The sequence below is a fragment of the Ailuropoda melanoleuca genome, chromosome 5 (genome assembly GCF_002007445.2).
Source record: "Ailuropoda melanoleuca isolate Jingjing chromosome 5, ASM200744v2, whole genome shotgun sequence".
Lineage (NCBI taxonomy): Eukaryota > Metazoa > Chordata > Mammalia > Carnivora > Ursidae > Ailuropoda > Ailuropoda melanoleuca.
In genome coordinates this window covers 49,476,317-49,501,580 of record NC_048222.1, presented here as the reverse complement: position 1 = coordinate 49,501,580, position 25,264 = coordinate 49,476,317, and the positions used below count along the sequence as shown (strand labels likewise).

The 25,264-nt window shown below is 34.4% G+C and overlaps 1 protein-coding gene across 9 annotated transcripts in view; it reads left to right on the top strand.

Moving 5' to 3' along the window:
• Positions 1–25,264, top strand: part of TCF12 (transcription factor 12) — a 353,080-nt gene that overhangs the window by 283,545 nt on the left and 44,271 nt on the right. For 6 of the 9 annotated variants that reach the window (XM_034660929.1, XM_034660930.1, XM_019801206.2 and 3 more), the window contains 3 exons: positions 23,438–23,543; positions 24,585–24,724; positions 25,012–25,156. In XM_034660929.1, the coding sequence (XP_034516820.1) occupies positions 23,438–23,543; positions 24,585–24,724; positions 25,012–25,156 (391 nt within the window). Of the gene's footprint in view, positions 1–11,890; positions 12,080–23,437; positions 23,544–24,584; positions 24,725–25,011; positions 25,157–25,264 lie in introns of those variants that run through there. The other 3 variants (XM_034660931.1, XM_019801209.2, XM_011226811.3) reach the window with 2 other exon arrangements.

The following is a 25,264-nucleotide window of genomic DNA, read 5'->3' as shown; positions in this document are numbered from 1 at the left end:
AAGAGAATCTTCCATCCCATGACTAGAAAAGTCATTTTTCAATGTTAATCTTTATAAATTTAAGTGAATATTTATGGCTTATTTAGTTCCCGTTTTAGCTTTATGATGGCTAGTATTAAATAATAAATAAGTAATAAAACTCTTATCAAGTTTTCTGACTTGTGCTTCATAATTTTTTAAATTATATAACTTGATATTATTTGAAATCAAGTTATTTTTTCCAATATCACCAAAGATATTTGTTTATTTTATTTTTTTTTAAAGATTTTATTTATTTATTTGACAGAGAGAGAGACAGCCAGCGAGAGAGGGAACACAGGCAGGGAGTGGGAGAGGAAAAAGCAGGCTCCCAGTGGAGGAGCCGGATGTGGGGCTCGATCCCAGGACTCTGGGATCACGCCCTAAGCCGAAGGCAGACGCTGAACAACTGAGCCACCCAGGCGCCCCTATTTGTTTATTTTAAACCCCAGTAAATTTGAATAAGCATTAGAAATGCTTTGATACTAGAGTGGGCTCCATTTACTAGATCTCCCATGACAGGAATATGAATCCATTCTATTTAAGTAAATTTATATTAAGTGCTTATTATGAGTGAAGAATTATTTTAGGCTTTATGGATTTAAGTATGAATAAAGCATGGACCCTTGTACCCTGTCTTCATGATGCTTATAGTCAAAACATGACTTAGACCTTTGGTAAAAAGTAATTTTGCAATTTTTTTTTCAATTGAGTAATTGTTGCCCTCTGGGCATATCCAGGAAATGCTTTTTGAATTGAAGTAAAAGGATAAAAATAAATACTGTAAAGCCATTATTTTATGTTATCTATAATAGGGAACATCATCTGTTAATGATTTCCTGCTGCAAGCTGTACTTTTCAACTTCCTCCTACTCCAGCTATTCAAATCATCAAAAATATGTTAACTTCTTTCCTTTGTATAAGAAGCTGAGTTATTTGTCCTACTTTTTCTCCTCATTTATGCAGTTAATTCCTGGTTATATACAATAGTAGGAGTAAATTTATTTAAAAAAAAAAAAGTAAATTACAGGTTATTCAGCCATTACTCTCCAGTGCGCTAGGATTGACCTAATTAACAATATAGGGTCATGAGCCTCATGTGACAGAGGAGTATGGAAAACCAGAATACAAGAAACCTATTCCTAAAGGGAAAAAAAGTTATGGTTTCACTGACATAAAAGTGAAACAGTGGTTATCTTCCCATATTTAATTCCTCATACTAAAATTATCTTCAGAGATTAGACCATTTGTCATCACCTGTTGCTATCATTATTGTCCAGGCCCACCTTTATTTCTTTCCTGAATTATGGCAACATCTTCCCAACTAGTCTTTAGTTTTCCTTCAGTCATTTTTTTTTTTAAACACAGGAAGATCCTTTTAAAATCTAAATCAGATGATATTCTCCTGTTCAAAATCATCCAATAGCATTTCTTATCACTATAAAACCAAAGTCCTTAAAATGGCTTTTAGGACCCTTCTGATCTACCCCCGCAGATATCATATTCCACTAATTTAACCATCTACCCAAACACCAGCCCTTTTTTACTGCTCCTTAAAGATATCAAGCTGCCTTGGAACCTTTGCATTTACTCTTTTCTCTGCCAGAGCACACCTCACTTAGTATCCATGTAGTTAGTTTTCTCACCTACTTTTCTCTTTGATCATATATCACTTTATTGCTGGGGACCTTTCCTGACCAACCTATATAAAATGGCAACATGTCTCTATCACCCCCTCTTTTCTAACCTGCTGTATTTTTCTAACACCTGTTAGCCTCTGATATACGAAGATTTGTTCATCTGTCTCAACCAGGAGAAACTTGATAAGGAAGGAGTTTTATTTATGTTGTTTATTGCTTTATCTATAGCACCTAAGTGCATAATAGATCCTCAGTGAATAATTGTTGAATAAGTGAACAAACTCAAATGATTTGCAGTATAGTCATGGCTCTTCTTTCATCCTGGACCATGCTCAGCTGAGTTGTCTCAGAAGGCATAAACAACATACTGGGTAATCTGAAATTAATATATCCTTCAAGATGAACTAGGTATATTTTATCCACTATATTGTGTTTAACATGCTTAAACCTCGTAAAAAGCTTTTCAGGAGGAAAAGAAAATCTACACAATTTTTTATCAGTAAAGTGGAAGTCTTTTCAGTGGCACAGATCATTGAAATTCTTTCCATTTATATAGATGTAATCTTTCCTTCTGTTAGATACATTAGAGTTAGAAAGATCTGCATTTGGTTTTCCATGTAAGGTCTCAGCATTTGATAGTTGTGTTCTTAAATTCAAATGACCTTTATTCCAATTTTAACAGCAATAATAGTTTGAACCTTTATATTTATATATATATATATGTCTTTATATTACATATAGTATATCAATTATTTCAATCTGAAATAACCAGTGTTAGGGTAAACAAGTGTTCTCAAGATCTCACACCTGTAAAGGTACTATGGTATTGCTACCTGCTTTTCACTCTTTACTTTCCTATTGCACCTAGTAAACTTTCCAGCCTACATGTTTATTACAGAATATACCTTTGTTTATAATCCACATAACAATCTCTTTTATTGATCTACTAAATTCTCCAGCCAAAAGGCACAAAGAAGCAACTCACAGGCCCAGAATTCTTTATTACAGAATAGAGCAAGAGCCACAACCTACTTAATTACCACAGGCTCCCCATTGACTCCTTAACTTTTTGTTGCTTACTAAAATGATAACAAAACCATCTTTGTAGAAGCCTACATGTTTATTTGAAGGACATAGCCAAAAATATTTTATTTTCCAGATGAGGCTACGTCAAACATAAAATGTCTGGCACGTAGATCAAATTGTACATTACTGAGAAATCAAAATTGTGGGGCTCCTGGCTGGCTCAGCTGCTGAAGCATACGCTCTTCATCTTAGGGTGTAAGTCCCAGCCCCATGTTGGGTGTAGAGATAACTTAAAAATACAATTGAAAAAGAAAAAGAAATCAAAATTGATATTGAGCTAATTAAACAATGACAAAGTTAGATAAGAGCAGTTACCTATTGGCAAGATGTTAATCCTTCTCATTTTTTTTTTGCATTTTGTTTTATATACTGCACAGCTACTTAAAAAGATGTTAGTTTTATCTTTTTTTAAAGATTTATTCATTTGTTTTAGAGAGCACAAGTGGGGAGGGGCAGAGAGAGGGAGAATCTCAAGTAGACTGCACACTGAGCATGGGGCCTGATGTGGGGCTCGATCTCACAACCCTGAGATCACAACCTGAGCCAAAACCAAGAGTTGGATGCTTAAATGACTGCACCACCCAGCCGCCCCGAAAGATGTTAGTTTTAAATGAAAATATTATAGGTAATAGAAATATATAACTAACCCCTTATAAAGATACTTCATTTGCTAGCATAAATGTTATTAGAATATAAAACATTTAGATTCAGCTTGGGACTAAGAAGTTGTAATTATGTTTTTGGATTCCCTTTTGGATCAACCTTTCATTTCATGTAAGGCTCTTAAGCTTTTAATTATGCCATTCACAGATACAATTATAGAAATACAATTTAAGGTTGGTGTGGACTATGGGTCTCATCTATGCCAGTGAGTCACAGCCCTGGGTCTTCAAAAATACTAATACAAGAAGATGTAAAATATTTGTATAGTTTACTGAAGTAAAATTATCCATGGTCTGTAAAACATCACATTTCTTTCACTAGAATGATTTCAGCTCAGCGTGGCAAAGTTTCATTTCCCTTTTAATCAGAAGTTCTGAATGAAAGTTATATGGCTTTGTTTTTTTAACAGGGAAAAATATTTGTTATAATTAAATTTAAAAAACTGAGAGACAATATTTCAAAATAGGAATTCAGTGTTTTTGGGTGGAGTAGATAATAAAAGGTTTTATTGGTGGTGAAATGGCTAGGAAATCTTTGGCCTAATTTAATGCCTGCACTTTGCAGAAATGGAAACTTATACTCAGAGAAATGGAGTGTCCTACCCTTAGCTCCCATACCTTCTAAGAGACAGAGTTAAAACCTGGATCCCTATCTCCTGACTCCTAGTCCAGTGTTCTTTTTCATTATATTGTATGATTCCACAGTGTCTGGAACCTAAGCAGCCTATCTCACATTACAGAGTACTAATGAGTGGTCGGGAGAATACTTCTGCCATATTATATGTACTTGTAATATAGATACTGTTGACCTTAATAATAAAAGTTATGTTACCAGCAAAAATGAGTTTATTTGGGAGTAACAGAGAATTGCAATTCAGGACAAAGAAATTATGGCAAAACCATAGGTAAGTCCAACAAAGGAGAGGAATGTTATTTTAGGGAGAAAAAGAAAGTTGGGGAGGTTGTTTTGAAGCAAAGGCCCTCAGAGAGAAGCAAGAGTTCAGAGTGAAGGGGCGCCTGGGTGGCATAGCGGTTGGGCGTCTGCCTTCGGCTCAGGGCGTGATCGGCGTTATGGGTTCGAGCCCCACATCAGGCTCCTCTGCTATGAGCCTGCTTCTTCCTCTCCCACTCCCCCTGCTTGTGTTCCCTCTCTCACTAGCTGTCTCTATCTCTGTCAAATAAATAAGTAAAATCTTAAAAAAAAAAAAAAAAAAAGGTTCAGAGTGAAGATGTTTCTCATTGATGAGCTGTGGAAGTAGTCAGTTTCTTGTAGGAAATGCAATCTAAATCTTTCCCTGTTGAGCCCTGTAATTGATGATTTTTTCCAGTTGAGGATTCTTCTGTTAGGGGTCTATACTTGACAAACTTTCTTGTAATTGACATTGACTGGTATGGCTCCCCTTCCACCTCCCCTCACTTTAGTGAGGTTTCCTTTTAATAGTTTTCACAGTTCATAGAACAAGTAAGTTAACGGGTTTCTTCTTTCAAAGTTTTGTTGCTGTTTCCCAGTCTGTCTGATAAAGGACACTTGTTGAGGTGGCATTATTGCCTTTCCCAGTGAAGTTTTGTTTTGTTTTGCTTTATCCAGTGTTGAACTGACACCATCTCTCATTTCCTTCCCAGTTTATTATATCCTTCTCAGATGTGTTTTCAAAATGAAGTATTATTTGACTTTTGTTGAGAATGGTCACCAGAATTTAATAGTAAGAAACCATTCTTTTTAGGATAGTTTTTTCCATAAATTCAGGATCTGGGTAACTACTTCTGATGACTGTGTGATTACCTGATTACAGATATGAGGCAGGATGATTTGGTACTCTAAATAATTAATTAATTATAGGTACAAAGTATTTAAAAATTACTTGATTATAAATATGAGACAGGATGATTTGGTAGCCTCTAAATATTTAATTAATTATAGATATGAAGTATTTAAAAATTACTACCACAAACAAGAATTTTTAAAACACAAAACAGATTGGGGCCAGAAATAGTTTAATGTATAAATCACTTAGAGCTTTAGATTGCAGATCCTTAAAATGGCTGTGGGCTAAAATGCAGGTGTTACTTTTGGTCTCTTTAAAAATAAGACATAGTATCTTGTTGGTCTTCCATTTCTCAAAAATTAAAAGGATCTAGTGCTTTCCAACTCAGAAGAAAAAAACTGCAGAAGAAAAAAAAAAAATTGTGTGGCACTTTCTCTAAGTGAGAGCTAACTTAACCCAAGACCAAATTGTTTACCTTTTACAAATGACTTTAAATAATAGCTTAGTTTGCTTACAGTTTTATTTTTGGGTTGCCTAATAAGTCAATAGTGAAAAACTTTGTCTTGAAAGCTCTTCACAAGTGCTGGTTTATTGAGGAATTTAGAAACCTGGGTGTCCTCCTCACCATTCTTTTTTTACATACACACACCATTAGGCAGTCCTGTGATTATAGAGCCATCTGCAGGAAAATTATCAAGTTGCAACGTAGTTAATGATTCTCTTACCATGTTATTTCAAGTGGCAAATGAGAAGTGACAAACTGCAATTCGTGTAGGGAAAGAAGTGGACAGCCAAGAGATGTAGGAATTACTAGGGAGGGGGGACCCCCTCCTTTAATTTTTTCAAAGAAAACTGCTTTGTCATAGTGAGTTTGTGATCAAAAGAAACATGCAATTTGCTTCAGGTTTTACATATTCTTAGTAATTACAGTTCTATCTCATCTGAAGGGTGTCTAATGATAGCCTTTGAGAGGCTTTGTATGATCTGTCAGCTCTTTTCGTATTGATATCAGGAGGATGCTATTTATTTACCCCAAAAAGAGATTTATTTGCCTTCTCCTCCAGAGTTATGGTTGTTTTTACACATCCTCATTATACTCATATGGTTGTCAAAAGAGAAACTAAACAAGTGTTCTTTTGCTCTATAAATGCAGTTTATATAGCTGATTCTTACCACTGGCTGTACAGATAGTTTTTTTCTGTTTTGATAATCATTAAGCATCTGTAAAACTCAAGTTAGACTTGAGATTTTTGTAAAGAAGCAGTAAGACATCTGATGTTCCGTGTCGGAGACAGGTAATGCTATTTGTGACCTTCGGCGGTGTTTTTACTCTGCTCTGAGTACATGTTTACATGTGTGTCAATGCTCCTCATATCCAGCCAGTACCAAAGTAAACTGTACCAGGGCGCCTGGGTGGTGCAGAGGTTAAGCGTCTGCCTTTGGCTCAGGGCGCGATCCCGGCGTTATGGGATCGAGCCCCACATCAGGCTCCTCCGCTAGGAGCCTGCTTCTTCCTCTCCCACTCCCCCTGCTTGTTTGTGTTCCCTCTCTCGCTGGCTGTCTCTATCTCTGTCGAATAAATAAATAAAATCTTTTAAAAAAAAAATGTGAAGTCAGATATNTGTACCAGTATTCAGACCAATCCATAATACTATCCACTATAAGTCTGCTTATTATCTGGTTTGGCTAAGATTTAGGTGCTCAAAATTAAGGCATAATTGGAACAATTTTTCNCTGTACCAGTATTCAGACCAATCCATAATACTATCCACTGTAAGTCTGCTTATTATCTGGTTTGGCTAAGATTTAGGTGCTCAAAATTAAGGCATAATTGGAACAATTTTTCAGAGTATCATCTGAGTAAAAAACACAAAATAAAGTCTTTGATTTTTAAGATTTTCATAGAGTGGAAAGACAGTATTTGGAAGCCCCTTACTGATTGAATGCTATCAGCAAAATTAGAGTGACATTGTTGTATTAGAAGATGCCTTATATGATTTCACATCAATAGCATTATTATCTTTAAGTAATATGCATTGAATGTTAATCGGTTGGTTTGAGAGAGGTGAAGTTTTCTTGAGATTATTTATTTGAGAGAGAGAAAGAGAGAGTATGAGCTGGGGGGAAGAACAGAGGGAGAGGGAGAAGCAGGCTCCTTGCTGAGCAGGGAGCCTGATGTGGGGCTCGATCCCAGATCAGGACCTGAGACGAATGCAGATGCTTAACCAGCTAGCTAAGCCACCGAGGCACCCCAAGAGAGAGATGCATTATTTTGCTAGAGTTTTATATTCTTGTTTTCTCTTTGCAAAAGTAAATTTTCTAAATTGTGAGGGTTTTAGAAAAAGACCAGAAGCAACTTCCTGAACACTTAGAAATGACTTTAGTAACAAAGCAGCACGTACTAGAAAAATCTACATTGTTCACATAGAAAACCTGGTATTGTATCTGATTTAGTTAGCCAGGCTAACTAAAATACCGCACATTTAGGAGACCACATTCATTCACAGGTCATCTCTCTACAAGCTAAAGAAGGAGGAGGAGGCATTGGGGAAGGGTCTTTTGCTTTGAATCTGCCCACTTGTAGATTTCTATCACTTATTATCCCTCTTAAACCTATCCTCACCCCCACCTCCCTTGCATCCAATAATTTATTAGTTATTTACTGAGTTTCATGCTTAGGAAAACACAGAGCTCATTTGTGGAATTACTCACATGTGAACTTTGTTTGGCTTCATTTATCACTCTGAAAGTCTTATTTTCCAGGAATTGATTCACTTAGAAATAATGTTGAAACTTTTCATGAGGAATCTTCTAACGGGTTTTAGATTTACTTTTCTAGCCAGATCTTCTGGCCTTTTGGGACACCAGAATGTTGCCTCCTTGTTTTAGAAAAATGTACAATAAAATTAACTGTTAACTGACCTTTATTAACTAATTAGTTCAAGATATGTAATTCAGTTCAATTAAAATTTTCTTTTGAAAACTTTTTAGAATTTTAGGTCACTCTTAAAACATTCTTGCTTAAGAATAGTTTATAAAGCAGGTATGAGAGTTATAGTGATCCAAATAGGGAGAAAGAAGAGCAAACAAAATAGATTAAAATAAAATATTGCATAGGTAATTCCATGAAATTTTACATAGGTCTTCAAGGAAGATATGTCTGTTTCCCACCCAACAGAAAAATAAGAAGGAAAAAGGAGATTTTGCATGGGGGCTTGGAATTTAAACAGAAGCTGCCAGAAAGTCTGTATCTAGTAGACTTTTCGAAAACATCTTTTCCTAAATCTTCAGTAAAGAAGTAAAATTGCTTAGACAAAGTACATTATAGCTTTGTCTTATCTAGTTTAGGTCTGTGCTTGATGGCTGTCGGAAAGACAATAAACATCACATCCTGAACCATTGAAGGAAGGGGAACTGTATTTGAAAATCGGTGAAATGCAATAATCCTCAAACCAGGATCATCAGTTTGTTAATAAAAGATAAATGGCTCCAAGTCATATTTTTTTCAGGGTTTTGTGACATTTTCATTAATCATGTTGCCCATGTGTACAGTAATGCCCATTTTGTTATAAAACTTGGTGAGTGTTTAGATTATTAGACTAGGTAGCATGAATATTAAGTCAGATCACATCTTCTTAGAATGACACGTAAGTGCTTACATAGAATTGTTGGTGGAAACAATTCACGATAAAAAGTGCAGGACAGTTCAGAGCTCCTGTGCAGACTGCACGTCTGTCTGAAATCAGGTTTAAAAAGTGGCCCTGTCTCCAGCTGACTCGTTTTGTCAGACTGAGTCACAGGATTAACCCTTGACATGTTCCTTTAAAAAAAAAAAAAAAGGCAAAGATTAAACAACTGCATTCACTAGAGCAGCACTTGATCCATCTATATGCCTTTTTTTCCTGTAATATGATTCCTCTTAAGAAAAAAAAGTATGCAGCAGCTGTTGCATAGATTAAATTAGAATTTTTTCAAAAAATATTTTTGAGGAAGAGAAAAAAAACTTATCATAAAAGATCATTTGTAACTTTGATAAAGAAAATGACAGTCTGTGTCAACCAGTTGTAGTTTTTTCAGGGTAAGGCTGACTTCAAAAAAATATTTGGGGGTAAAAAAAGGCCTTGCAGTAGCACACAAGTAGACTATGGGAACATTTTATTTAGATTACCACCCTTCTCTTGATGATTTACTGTGTTTGAAAAATTAGTTTAATGTCATATATATGTAGCCCTCTCTAAGTTTCTGCTTCCACCTTCGCTTCAGGCAGTAGTGTATACCAGCTGAATGTGTTGTGTACCAGGAAAGAGGAAGGTGTCTTAAATACACATGCATGGATTTTTGTATCTCTGTTTTTGAAAGCAGGAATGAAAAAGAGAAGCAAAAGCTTTTAATTACTCAACTCTGTTTAGAAACTATTATGTTTCACATTCAGGTTTCAGCTTTAATAGCAAATTTCTCCAGTTGCTTAATAAACTACTTTAGAACAGTAAAAGATTATAGTGTCTGACTTTACTCTGAACTTTTTAAAAATATTTGTTTATTCCTTTCAGAGTATCATATAGTTGTCTCTAAAATAAAGAACCAATGATTAAATACTAAAAGTTTCACTGTGCTCAAATAGCCAAGATTGTATAGTTGGGTTTACATTATATTGTTTGTTTTATCGGACAAAATAGTACTCTTCTCTGGCAAGCCTGGGAGAAATGAGCCTTAACTACTGTCAGTGGATTGTGTTGTTGTTGTTACCAATATATAAAAGTTGTCTCAAGTTGGGGCAATGATTATAGGAAGAAAATGTTCAAGTATTATCAGTGTTTTGTGGCTTCCCTCTTTTCCCCAGTCCTCGATTTCTATTCAAAAGTAATTTTTTTAAATTTTTAGTCATTAAGAGAAAAAGGAAATTTTATTTTAGATGATCCATTTCCCTTTTTTTTTTTTTTTAAGAGTAGCTGTTCTGTCAGAGAACGACTATCTATGAAAGAGTAAAATTTACTTGAATGGTTTTAAGGCTTGGCATTGTTAATTGTGAATCAAAGCTTTTTACACAGTTCTCTAAGGATTGAAATGGGTCTTTGTGGTCTCTCAGGAGGGAGGAAGTTACAAACCACTCTGCAGACTGGCATTTTAATAGTCTGCTGTACAGTGATGTTCTTTTGCAGCTGCTGCTTAGTCTTTTCTGTATCTGGAGAATGTGGGGAGGTTTTATTGTTATTCCGATACCGTCAGCTTTTAAACATTGTGAAGTTAGCTGGCCTTATTGTCTGATTTGGTTTTATTACTATAATTTGATCAGTATGTTTCATAAGAATGGGTTGGGGTTTTTGTTTATTTTTTGCCCTCTTATTGAATGTTTCTGGAGTATTTTTTAGAAGAGCTTTGCTTCGTGAAAGGTACCTTTAAAAAAAAGGTGATGTGCCCCTTTTTGCATCTTGTTAGCTCTCCTCTGATTGGCACAGTTTTGTTAGAACCTACAAGGCACAGGGAGAGGGAGAGTAATACAAAGAGGTTTTGATGGGGAGAAAGGAGAGAAATGTTTCTGTTTTTTTCTCTGGGTTAGAATGCAGACAAATGCAAAAGACAAATTGAAAATTTTTTAAATAACAAAATAATACGTGGGAGAAATATGTATTTGCAGACAGTGTCTAAAGCCTTTTGACTTGTAAGCATAATAAAATGTTTAAGTCTGTGAGACATTTACTCTTGTATCTTATTTTTCCTCTTTGAGAAATTTGAGCATTAACATAAAAATATGAATATAAAAAGTATTCTTTAAGAACAATAATGAACTTGAAGGAAAGACTTCTAAGAAACCTTTTTTGATTTATCAGCTATAGTGCACATCTTGTCTGTTATACACACCAGCCTTTCATACTTTTATATAAGGGAAAACAAAACTACTACTATTTATAAGAGAAAGTAAAACTACTACTATTTAACTACTGAATTGCTTTTACATATTAGATGGTCTAGAAGAAGAGTGTAGTCCATTATAAACTTTTAATTTGTGCTGTGAATGAGAAATTTAAGGAGATTTATAACTGAAAATCTGTATTATTAAATAGGTCTGTTTTTAAAAACATTTATTTTCAAGATAATTTTTTAAGTTTTTGTACTGAACTTTTCATGAAATGTGCTCCTTTCAACATTTTTTTCCAATATGATTTTTATAACTTTAAAAAGAAAATCATGATTTGTTCTAGGTAGTTAAGAAGTACTTACGTGACGGGTCCGCTTTCTCCAGGAAGTGATTTTGTACAGGCTTAACTGTCTAGATCCTTCTTGTTACACATGATTCAGTGTTTCCAATTCCTGATAGCTTGATCATGTGTTTATCAGAGTTGGAACCAACTTTAGACCAGGCCAGATGGTGATATGTTGCTAGAGGTGTAGCAAGCTGGGCTTCCCTGCCACCTGTACTCTAATTAAAACTAAAAACAGATTAAGAGATGTCAGTTTGCCTTTCTTTGAGAGAGAGAGAGATCATATATATGACAAAATTAACAATTTCTTGGGATATTTATCTCTAAGACATTGTGTATCTCTTTTTATTACTTAGCATTCCTAAGTGGCTTGTATTTTTTTAAATACCCAAACTTTGTCTTATTGGTATCCTCCACCAATGCAAGGACTTGATAGAAATTGAAAGAGGTTACTTACAGCATAAACCCTCCCTCTCTGCTCTGTGAGTTGGTTCAGTCCTATTTTGCATAAGTTCCTTTTGAGTAGATCCATGTGTGGATGCATAGTGCTGAAGACTTAACTCTGTTTGGCTGTGTGGATGTATGTCTTGGAGAGAAGCTGTGTGCATTAGCTGCAAACTAATATTTTCAAAATCAACATGTATTGTGCTTATCCTGTCCCTGGAATGGGCAGCAATTCTTTGATGTATTACTACAATGGGAAAACGGTAAGTCTTTTTCTTTGTTCATATAGCTTCTAACTGGCTTGTTTAATGGAAAACAGTGTAGATTAACTGCTTTTTACTAAGACCCGTGAGGTTTTATCATTTTCTGCAATACATTTAAACTGTGTATTTCCTTGTAAGTAGTGTCAGTAAAGTTGCCTTTGACACTGTTACTCAATAGTTGTTGGCTTTCATTTTTAAAAAAGGATAGAAAATAAACCTGAATTTGTGAGTTACTATTTTTAATGCTTGTTGTCTTTACTAGCAGTGAGCTTGAAAGTACATATTTTTCAATGTTTTTTTATATTGTAAACATATAATCTATATATAAAACACATACACTCACAGAGAGAGAGGATTGTTTGATGCTTTGTAGATAGAAGGGAAAGATGAAAGTCATCTTGGATATTCATAAAAATAACAAGTATGAAGCTCTGGGAATGATTAGGGAAGCAGTCAGCTAGTGAGGGCCGTATTTCCTGTTTGGAGTTTCAGGTCCAGAGCCTGACTTTACTGGGTTACCATCTGTTTCCAATCAAACCAGAATTTTGACCCTGTACAGATTCATAAAATAAATCACTATTTTTCAAAGAATGCATTTAAACATTTTCCAAAGAATGTATTTCTGGTCAATTTATAGCACATGGTTAGATGTTTTAAAATAATACCTTTCTGTGTTGCTAAGCAAGACTTTTCTATTCTTTAATTACTTAGTATTATTTAGAATGTTTCTACAAAAGTATCTTTAAGTCAGAGGGTTTTGTATATTCTAAAAGAGAATTTCACTGGAAGATTAAGAGTTATCCTTATAAGATAATTGATAAACATAGTGAAAATGTTATACTAGTGAGTAACAATCTTGGATTTATGTCAGAAATTCAGTATTTTCCTCCTCAATTTTTACAAAAAAAATTTTCCCTCAGGTGTATTATTAAATACATTCATGACTTTAGTGATATTTTTTTGGTCGGGGGTCGAGGCATTTTTTAATGTTAGTGTTTGAAGTTATAAAGAAAATATAATCACATTTTCGTAAAATAGGTGTAAAATCAGATATGTTTGTTCCTTCCCTTTTCACCAGTTGAAAATGTTTTCAAGTAGCATATGGTTCTAACCAGGGTACATGCGAACTAATGAAAGCACTTTTTCATTCTCTGACTGCTTTGGGAAGGCCTCTTTGGACTATGTTAGCATTTGGTTGTTAACTTTTGGGTAAGCTTTCTTAATAGATGATAATCAAGCCAAAAATATCCTAAACTCATTAAAAAGTATGTGTTCACACTACCCATATAAGCAGCACTTTGGAGAATGTGAGAGGTAGATTTAGATGGGGAATATAAGTGAAATTACTTGATCTCTGTATAGCTTCCTTGCTGTCTTTAAAATGTGAAGATACTTTTATGTCCAATTCTGAGTAAAATAGTCGTTTTGAAGATTGTGTGTCAGTTCAGTAAAATTAATTATACAAGACCTCTGAAGCAGAGAGACTGTAACTCAAATTGAGTTTAGATTTTATTCTTTCAAGAGCACAGATCACTCTATTACAACATTTCTCTTTGTTCTACATTGGGTTGGGGGCAGGGGACAGCTTTGATGGTATTAAGTATTTCCAGACTTATGGTAGATGACATAGCTGGTATGATAGAGAAGTGTAGCCTGAAAATTGATAGCCTGTGCCTGATATAGGTCAAAGGTGACTTTTATGTTCTTGAAAAATGCATAAAGAGCTGATATATTGCTTAGTCCTCTGTATCATAAGGCCCTAGTCTTAGTGTATTTTCTTATATGTATTTTATTTTTACCACCTCTAGTGTTTTTTTTTTTTGCTATTTTATAACTCTTCAATAAAAAATGATGGAGTATGTAATTACATTATCCAAAGACTATGTGAACGCCTCATTTTACTATATATATTGGGGAACATCTACCCATCAATGCATCATGGTAAAAACTGGCACTTTAACTTTAAATTTCCAGGATCTAAGTGAAATATACTTCCTTACTTCAGCTATGGAATTTTTATATAATCCTCATACTGAACAGGTTTAATTTAAGCTCACTCTTTAATCCTATCTTACATTTTATTTTAGATGATAGGGCAGATTAATAGTTTGAAATGCTAACAAGTTCCCATTGATTTCATTTTTAAGATCCCATTGTGGGTATTAGGGAGGAAGAATTCCTAAGTGGTACTGGTCTTAAAATGCTTTTTTTTTTTTTTTCTGGTTTTTATTTTTAAATTTTCAAGTTGGTTTTGTGTATTTAAGGATGGTCGAGGTACTTTAACAATAAGACTGAATAGTCTCTAGCAAAAAACAGATTAATAAGAGAAAAGGCTTTCCATATTTTATTACTTAAGATTTTATTATCATATTATATTATTGGAAATATAAGCAGGCTTGGACATCTATATGCAGAAAAGAAAAGCCAAGATGTTAACCCTATTTTTCCCACTATTCAAAAAGAGAGGGGGTGAATGATCTGTATCATATGTAGCCTTTGTGTAGTTGTATTCTGTAACATACTGTAAAATATTAATATGTGTTTATCATAAATAGGAAACTGAAAACCATTTTGAATATCAATTTTTTGAGATTTAAAAAATAGCAAGGAATAATGGGTTTCTGAGCTTCCTTATGTATAAAGAACTTGGCCTGCATTCAGTGTTCTCATTGATATGACTAAATTGTGTCCTTTATGCAGAAAGGTAGAAAGTCTTAGAGGTAAAGGAAGTAAAGTTTTGGGAGGAGAGGATTCGTTTTCTTCACCTTGAGGATTCTGGAGTTTCGGCCTTCCTCTGATCTGATCAGCCTCCATTTTCTAGGCCTTGAACTGAAGATGCTACAGAGTGTTCCAGGTATAAAAATTGCAGCAAGTACAGACATGATGCTCTTTTAATTGTATGAGGGGATTATTTTAATCTTATCAGAGACAACACAGAAATCCAAGTTTTGAAACTCAGGCTTAGAAATACATTTTTAATATTGAGCTTCTCTGGATGGAATCTGGGAGAGAAGAGACAGAAACTAACATGATTATAAGGGTTACTCTGTGTCAGGAGCTATACTGAGGGCTTTATGTTGACCCCATTTAACTCTCACAACCACTCTGTCATTTAGTCGTTATTGTCATTCTTTTATAAGTAAGGAAAACGAGGTTCAAGAAAGTTAAGTAACTTGCTCAAGCCCCACCCAGTTAGTAAATGCTGAGGTCAGAATTGAACCCAGATCTCTCTCCCAAAAGCAGGTTTTCCCAAGGGCAAGCTAACTAGCCTCCATAGCAAAGGGCCAGACTTCATTTATCCTTACTACAATTTGTATCAAAATATGCTACACTGGAAAGAAAATGTAATTGCGGAAAACATGATGCCATTCTTATAAATACCTAATGTATTTTGCATATATGATGAGACTAACAGTTTTATGAATGCAAATTGATTTGGTCAGTCAAGCAGATTTTTATTAGTTTCTGTTTAAGATGAAGAGCTTTAAACTAGATTTGTTTAAAAACTCAGGAAATCAGACTAGCATGGTCTCCTCTTCTAATAGAACTCACAGTACTGAAAATTGGTTTAGCCATGGTTTTGGCACCTGCCTGCCCACGTAGTTTGTATTTTCATAAGAATTAGAGTAGGAAGTAGCTAAAATTTCATTGTGAATACTTCTAAACCTTATGTTGCAAATAAACATTATCTGTTAATATAAAAGCACAGAATCCAACGTGAAAGTATATAGAGCTAAATTTTGGTTCCATTGGGGATTTATTGCTAATTAACGCAAGAGAGGAAAGTACAAGTGAATTAATTCAAATTTCCAACTTGTCTGTGGGCCCAGTAGAGTTAAACCTAACATTTGTATGATGAGGAAAACATGAATTAATTTAAGAATTCTGTGAAGATGCAATGCTAAAGACAAAGAATGACAAGGACTTTAACTTAAATCTGCTTTGTTTTTTCTCCCCTTTACCGAAACTGAGACTTATATTCTAGATATAAATCCAAGGATTTTTTTTTTCCCCTTAATTTGTGGGCTCAAATACCAGTGAGTTTAAAAACTACAGCCGTTGCCAGGAGAGTATGTCATCACTGGTCAGCTTTATTAATGTTTTAGAAAGAAATTTATATCCCTTTCCATTAGTTCATGAATGTATTGAAGAAAGAGATCAGGTTCTGTATTGTTGGATCTAAATTTCTTTAAAATGTGGGGAGCTAAGGAGTGCCATTCATTGATTTGTTCTAGCATACAAGTTTCAAGCCCAGTCCCTTAAAAATTCCGTAGTTTATCTCTCAGGAAAAACTGTAGTCATTATGACAATGATAGCAGTTACAATAAAGAGCTGGTGAAACATGCCCAGTGATCTTAAGATTAATAAAAATGTGCTTGACTTCCTAAGACATGTTTCTCACAATTGAAAACCAGTAGCATCCAACCGTGCTTGTTAGACAGCAAAACTAATAATTGATTTTAAGCTCCTTTTTACTGAAAATTGGAATTTTTTTAGAGAGGAAATTTTATTTCATTTCACCCCTGAACATGTCTCTGGGAATTTTTGGGAAAAGGCATTGATCCTTTTATTTATGAAACTGTTGAAAATAAAAACATGTATTTTTATCCCCTAAACATGTCTCTGGGAGTTCTTGGGAAAAGACATTGATACTTTTATTTATGAAACTGTTGAAAATAGAAACATGTATTTTATCCCTTTTACAGAAATTCCAGTTGTGTTTTTAGCAGACTAATTAGGTAAAAAGAATCCTCGACAGAGATGGCTTGTATGTCCTTGAGTTAGTCCTTGTACTTCAGACATTTTGTGTTATGATGCCTTTGGTTTTGGTTCTTATAGTATTTGGTACTGAAACTATTTTCATTCTTAGGTTTGGAATTACCACAAAAACTCCAGTAGTAGATTGGACTTTCTGGCAAAATGGCAAAAGTTCTATTTTTATGTAATAATAAAATACTGAAAGCATTGAAATACTTATCAAGTCTTTAAGTATTCTTAGATACTAGAAAATTCTTAAACAGTGGTTTCGTAGATTTATTTAAAATTTTTAATGTCTTTCTTTGGGGTTATAGTTCTTTTATTTAATTTTGATTAGAGAAGGAACAAAGAAATTGTAAGAACTAAATTTCAGAAACTTAAAAATTTTGTCATTTAGGTTAAAGATGCTTTGTATTTGAGTTTATACATTAGATCAGTATTTGCAGAGAATAATAGACCAAAGATAATCAGAAAAATCAATAGGAAATTCTTTTTAGGAAATTTCTTGAACTTCAATCTAACACCTACCTAGCACCCTTATCTGAATCAGTATAATTCTTTTTTTTTTTAAAGATTTATTTATTTATTTGACAGAGAGAGAGACAGCCAGCGAGAGAGGGAACACAGGCAGGGGGAGTGGGAGAGGAGGAAGCAGGCTCCCAGAGGAGAAGCCTGATGTGGGGCTCGATCCCAGAATGCCGGGATCACGCCCTGAGCCGAAGGCAGACACTTAACAACTGTGCCACCCAGGCGCCCCTGAATCAGTATAATTCTTAAAGCCAATTTTTTCCTTTTTTTTTAACAGCCTCTTTTTACTAAATTCAGGGGCCCCAAAATTTAGAAATACAAACTGTTGTTTGTATTATTGTGTGAGGAACTTAGATAGGTTAATCAGCAATAACTAAAAAATAAAATAGTAATTACCTAGTTTTTCTTAATTTTTAAATGTTGACCCTTAAACATGCATATCTTAAAAATTGTTGGCCCAGAGGTTTAATTACAGTTCTTAAAGATAGGATTTGACTTAGGTTGTGATTTTCTTTTTTTCCAGTGACCTAGACTCTTTTTCCCAGGCTTTTAGGTACTCAGGTGTATCTTGTGAAATTTTTATTGTTTAATACGAAATATAGTTATATAAAAATTAGGTAAATTAAGTGGATGCTTCTGACTATATTATTACACTTTTATTTTGAAATTATGATGGTAAATTAGCCAAATGTTTTGTTTTGTTATTTTGGTAAGTTGATAAAGACTGTGCTAAATGATTTTTCTTATTATTTTAAACTTTTCACATATTGGAGGTCCATATTAGCATGTATTAAAGTGTTTAATGATACTTATTGGAATTTAAAGAAAACTGCTATTCAAATCATCTTGACAATAGAGCTAATAGAAGCCTAAACATGATGAAATCTTGATAGTAATTACTATGTTAGAGCATGTTCAGAAAAATGGATAAGCTCCTCCATCTTTCTTTTTTCCAAGTCAGGTGAAGATGTTCCTAAATTGTTTGATAGTTTCGACTGATTTTGGTTTTCATAAGCCTTGGACCTTACGAGACTCCAAGAATATTTCTTTGAAAATGATTTATGCAATTCGAAACTGAGTAAGGAAAAATGAGCTAAACCTGTGTTGTTCAATATAGTAACCACTAGTCACATATGACTCTTCATTAAAGTTAACAATTCAGTTCCTCAGCGTACATTCATATTTCAGTGTTCAGTAGTCACATGTAACCAGTGGCGACTATGTTGTACAGCACAGATGTGGCACATACTCAGCGTCACAGAAACCTCGAATGGATAGTGCTCATCTAAAGCATTTCTCTCATTTTCTGTGGAAGGGTATCTTAATTAAGATTTATAGCTCTTCTCACATACTAAGGAAAATTCCCAACCCATCTCCTCATCATTTGGGACATTTAAAAATATCAGCCACTACACAGGGAATGGATCTATTTTTAAAGGCATGGGGAGTGACATCGTCTTTTAACCCATCACTGGATGTGACAAGATTTAAAAAAACAAAAACAAAAGGAAAAAGGAAAACCTGTCTTTTTAGCAAAAGCTACTACTTCTTTGCATCTTTTCTCAATTAACTACCAGAAAATCATTATGGCTCCCTGCCTGACAGGGATGTTTCCAGTATTAATCACAGGAAAGATGCATTGAAATCAAGAACACGGTGCACAGCTCCAGCCTTTCGAGCTAAACAGAGGGAATGATCTGCCCTGAATTTGGAGTTATCCATATGACTAAACTGAATCATCCAAGCAAATAAAAAGGAATGTTTTTGTTAACTTGACTCCAGTTGGTTGAATGAGCTAAAACATCCCAAGGATAATTGTGTAAGCGCTGTAAAGAGTAATTATAAATATTCATCCCTGAAGTGCTCTGTCACACTTAAAAAGTAAGTTTGGGTAGGATGAGATGAAGACGTCAAAGATTTTGATGTGGATTTGTTCTATTCAGCTAGACTTAACAGAGTGGTATCTTAGATTTTCAGTTAATATTCATTCAAGTTGGAATAAATGTTTTAGTTCTGTTCATCAGACACTCAAAATTTCTCTCATCACCTTTCCTAGAGGATAGAATGTAAGTGCTTCGGAAAGAAGAAAGTCCCATGATAACAATTGTGAGCCTGACATTCTGAAATGGAAGTTAGAATTCTAAAGAAAAGTTCTAAATATCTACCACATTTTAATGCAATATCTTAAATTACTTAGTTGTACCTTTTCCTAAGATTTTATTTTTTTTAAGTAATCTGTAGACCCAACATGGGGCTCGAACTCACAACCCCAAGACCAAGAGTCACATGTTCTTCTAACTGAGCCAGCGAGGCGCCCCTCTATTTCTCTTTCAAATAATTTGATTCCTGGTAGATTTTAATCATCTTAAAGCGTATATATTCCTTTCTCTTAATTTTAAGATTGTTTGTTGTGATACAAAATCATACTTCAGATGTAAACGTATGATTAGATCATTAGCTAGGGAAAAAAACTGGCATCTATGTGCAGGTGATCAGATGACATAAGCAGTCTGGTTTTAATTTGTGGCCAGTACTGATTGTAACTAAAAGAGACTTGCTCTTTTTGTGAAATTGGCTGACTATTTCCCTACATCTGGAGTTAATAAAGTCTTTGAGACCACATCAGTTGCGCTTCGCCACAAGAACTCTTTGATCTGAAAAATTGAGACTGGCACAACTGCTGCTTCATAACATTGCATCTATGTTTTTGCAAGCTATGGTTAAGATACCAAAAGTAAAGTTATTTGGCCGGTGTTAGAAATGCCGTTAGATGGGCCTCTTTGAGAACCACGTTTTTCAAAACATTTTTATTAAGATTAAAAACTCTGAGCTTATGTTAGTAAATAAATGATAAACTTTTAATAGCTTAAGGTTTTCACTATTTTCATTTGTAAGATCTATCTTTTAGAAGTCCATTTATTCTTTTTCAAAGTTTGTTTATAAAGGCTAACTTTAAAAGCAACTTTACGTCTAAAATGAGCCTGTTTTTTCCATACAGCTTAAAATTTTTATATACGAATAGGCCAGCCTCTTTTGCTTTGTGTGGTTTATCTTGGTTTTCTTGTTTTCCATGACAGCGATCATTAACCATTATCTGATCGGCATATTCTCCTTTATTTAACTGTGATTTGTAAATCAGTACAGTCAGGTTTATCCTTTATTTGCTTTTATAATTGCAAACATTTAGAATTTTTTCAAGTGTAAGTATATCATGTATGGAATACAGTGAATTGAATGGGAATAAGGATAAATAAATATAAATTGACAAATTATACGTTTAAATTGACAAATTATGTAGATTTTTGTGTGTGTGAGATGACACATCAGAACTGGAGTTTTTTCCAAAAGTTGGAGGCTTACATACTGTTTCAATCTGTAACCTGGATAGAATTAGAGAATTTTTTTTTTTTTAAAGATTTTATTTATTTATTTATTTATTTATTTGACAGAGATAGAGACAGCCAGCGAGAGAGGGAACACAAGCAGGGGGAGTGGGAGAGGAAGAAGCAGGCTCATAGCAGCAGAGCCTGATGTGGGGCTCGAACCCATAACGCCGGGATCACGCCCCGAGCCGAAGGCAGACGCCCAACCGCTGTGCCACCCAGGCGCCCCAGAATTAGAGAATTTTGTATTTCATACTTTGAGATCAGTGATGGTGTATATAGTAAATAAGCGCTTGTGACAAGAAGCATGTGTTCTAATTTTGTCTTCTAAATTTTATCTCATTTGTATTTTTCTTGCTGGGTCTTTGGATTTACTTTATTCTTCATTGTAGTTTCAGCCTAGCTTGGAAAAAATCTTTGTATAAAGGGGACAGAGGACATCTAGCTGTGGCTAAGTTTAGATACTGAAAATCGATTAAAAGAAAAAAGTGCAAAATTCCTTTCCTGAATACTTTTACTGCCCATCAGCCTATATAATGCATCCCAGATACATTTGTATATACCCAATTATTTCACTCTGACACTATCTTATGTAATAGTGCTAAACTAGAAAAATATATTTAATATGCATAATGGAAAGAAAACACATTTTATCTGCCATATTCCTTTATCTAGGGTCTTTCTAGGTAATTCTTAGGAATCCATCTTGTCTCAAACTTCTCAGGTACCACAGGTGTGTGATTTTTCCCTCTGGGATGTGGGAGGAAACTAACCTAAATGCCAGTCCATTGAAAAGAGACACCTGTGCTAGTATGAAACCGACTAGCAAGAAGAGTAAAAATAGACTTTTTAATCTTTTATTTAGCATGAATTGTATTTATAGGTAGGATTATGTAGACAAAAACTGTAAAAAATAGCATGCAAGAACTGAACAAGGGCAATATTTTGTAGAATAACGGCTCCTACAAGAATGACAGGAAGATGATTGAGATACTGTTAGCTAATACTTAGTGCTTACTGTGCTAAGCATTGTGTATGTATTATCTCATCTGACTTTCCCATCAACCCCCTGATGCAAGTACTGTTAGCACCATCTTACCAAAGAGGAAATTGAGTCTTGGAAGCTGAGGTAATTTGTCAAGAGTCTTTATAGTTAGTTAATGCCTCAGAGGAAGAATAAATGAATATAAATGATAGTTTATGTAAATAAAATATTGGCTCGCATTTTAATCTCAGTGTGTGCTTCCTCAGCTTTTCTATTAGTGCATAGACATGCTCAGGATAAAATACCAGACTACGTGGAAGGATAGAAAGTAAATGTCTTCCTTCCCAATTCTAAGTCCAGAGGTATAACCACTAAGTTTCTTATGTGTAATTCCAGAAATTTTCTATGCTTATGCCAAAAATATGTGTATGATTTTTTACACATGCTCCCATAATTTTAATAAGGTAGCTACTTTCTTCCATTTAAGTGAACACTTGAGACTTTTATTTTGTAGTGACATTTAATGAATGTACCCTTATCTAACAAAACAAAAGAAATATATTTCCTACACTGTCCACAATAGGACACCTTTCCATTCTTCCTGACTCTTGGTTTACTTTGCTTTTACAGAGCTACATCACCTTAACTGTTGTTTATTTGTTTTCCTTCTTGATTTTAGTAATCATCATGAGAATGGTTTTATCATGTTTTGATTATTAGGGTTATTTAGCTGCCCATTTAGTTTTGCAGAGAAATGGCAATGTTGGCCATTTGCCAATTCAAAATGTTCATAGTTTGCTTATCTGAAGCAAAGGTTTACCAAAGGAAATTAATACTGTTCTGACAAATTGAGATTTTTTCTTTTTTTTTTTTTAAGATTTTATTTATTTTATTTTAGAGAGAGAGAGAACACGTGTTTGCATGAGTAGGGGAGGGACAGAGGGAGAAGGAAAGAGTTGAATCTCAAGCAAACTCTGCGCTGAGTGCAGAGCCTCGCTCTGGGCTTGATCCCATGATCCTGAGATCATGACCTGAGTGAAACCAGGAGTCAGACCCTCAACTGACTGAGCCACCCAGGCACCCCTAAATAAGATTTTTCTTAAAGCTGTGCCAGACTTAAAAGTTTACTTGAAATTAAAAACCTTTAGCAGAATTTGGTTTTAATTTTGCAAACCCTACTAAGTTAAGCAAGTTTCTGAAAACTTGCAATGTGCCTTTTATGGTTATCCTTTAATAATAACAAAGTATAGTAACCTTTAACTCATTTTGATTTTGATAAATCTTGTAACAGTGAAAAAAATGAATTTTATGAACCCCAAATTTATTTCATGCTGTGTTCAAAAGACACTTGTTTCCACCACCACATTTTGAATCATGAGCCTATATGGATTTGTGTTTTGTAAGCAAAGTCAACATTTATGACTTTATCCAACCACCTGGTGTAATTGTCACACAAAGATGCATTATGGGGATATTTGGAGTAGTATTTTTCTCTAGTAATCAGCTAAAAACATATATGTAGCTAGTAACCAAGTTAGATTATCATATATGTGGATTTAGTCAGTTTCTTTGAATTCGTGGCAGCCCTTTATACATGTTAGCTAGGCCTTTTTAGGCCCTTTATGAAATGTAACACTCATTTTACATAAGTGATATATATGATAGTCATTTACATTTTAATTAAATTTCCTGTTTAATTTTAAGGTATATGCACCATCCCCAAATTCAGATGATTTCAACCGTGAATCTCCTAGTTATCCATCTCCCAAGCCACCAACCAGTATGTTTGCTAGCACTTTCTTTATGCAAGGTAAGTACTGCCAACTAGTTATCAGTCCTACAGCAGTTATCTATTGTATATTAGCTAATATTGTGAGGAAAAAGAGTACCTACACAGGAATTCAGAAGTTATTTATCTACGTATTTTTGGCCAAAATAAATTAAATTTAGGTTTAAAATTTCTAATACTATTTATTGCTGATTGCAATATAGTTGGACTATCCAGCAAACCATTGGAGTATCCCATCTAGTATTGATCAAACTTATAAAGGACTTCAATTGAGAAAAATGAGTAGAGCTGCTCTTTCTCATTTTAGAATTTAAACAAATGAAAGATATTAACCTAGTTTCCTATTTAAATTACAGACTCCTGTCACCCCTAGAATGATCAATATAAATAGTGAATATCAAAGAACAGAATAAGACTTGTTAAGAGAGAAAAAGTGTTGCATTTCCTTTAATTCATGTCTAGCAAATCATTTTTATTTGGTCTCCTATGGTTTTGGACTGTGGGAAGCATATACTGTGGGAGCAATAAATCACTACATAAACGCTTCCTTGACTTTACACTGGTGAGTAAGGTCATTGCTAACACATTTCATTTGAAGGCTGACTATAATATAGTCGTTATCAATTACTTTTGTTTACTATTAGAGAAACTTCTTTATTCCACAGTTTCAGAATGTTTGATATTATGTACATTGCTTGTTATAAAGAATTTTTTGTATATTTATGGTTATACCATTTAACCAAAATTAAATCCAACCTACCCCCAAATTTGAGATTTTTATTACCCTCTTTGATATGAATTTAAATTTTCCAATTTTCCAAAATTGGTTGTTCAATTTTATAACAACCTACCTACTATAGTTTGGATTACTTTTTTCCCCTCTAACTATAAAGCTTTATTTCCTCTTTTTAAATAGTAATTGAGGGAAGAAAATTAGATAGAAGACTGGGTTGGAAAGGGGAGGGGGAAAGTATCTGGAGGGTATCCTTTTGAATTCTTATAGCATCATCAAAATAAAAAATTTTAGCTAAGGAAAATTTTATATTTCTCTTTTTGTCTTAGATGGGACCCACAATTCTTCTGACCTTTGGAGTTCATCAAATGGGATGAGCCAGCCTGGTTTTGGTGGAATTCTGGGGACCTCCGCTTCCCACATGTCTCAATCCAGTAGTTACGGCAGCCTTCATTCACATGACCGCTTGGTAGGCTGTAACACATGACTAGGGTGCGGCAACACTTTGTCCTCACTTGTGTTTCTCTTTGGATTACAAGTATGAGGTTTGATTCTGCCAAAACTTCTGACATTTGAAATACTTCTAGGCTCACTGCATTTAGCATGCCTTTTTAAAAAGTAAATGACAGTAGTAATGCCCTTCAGCTGCTAACTTGCAATGTTCTTTTTGACCTATTACAGTAGTTGTCCAGTTATATGTGCATATTATTCAGAAAATGTATTTAATAGCTCATGTCTCTTTCCCCCTTTCTCTAGAGCTATCCTCCACACTCAGTTTCACCAACAGACATAAACACGAGTCTCCCACCAATGTCTAGCTTCCATCGTGGCAGTACCAGCAGTTCGCCTTATGTTGCTGCCTCACACACTCCTCCCATCAATGGATCAGATAGCATTCTAGGTGAGCTTTTTTGGGTTGGCAAAACTCCCTAAAACCTACTTTGGGGATTTTCAATGAACCCCACATCTTTCAATATATTTTTTAGTATTGACTTTTAAAATGAAAGAA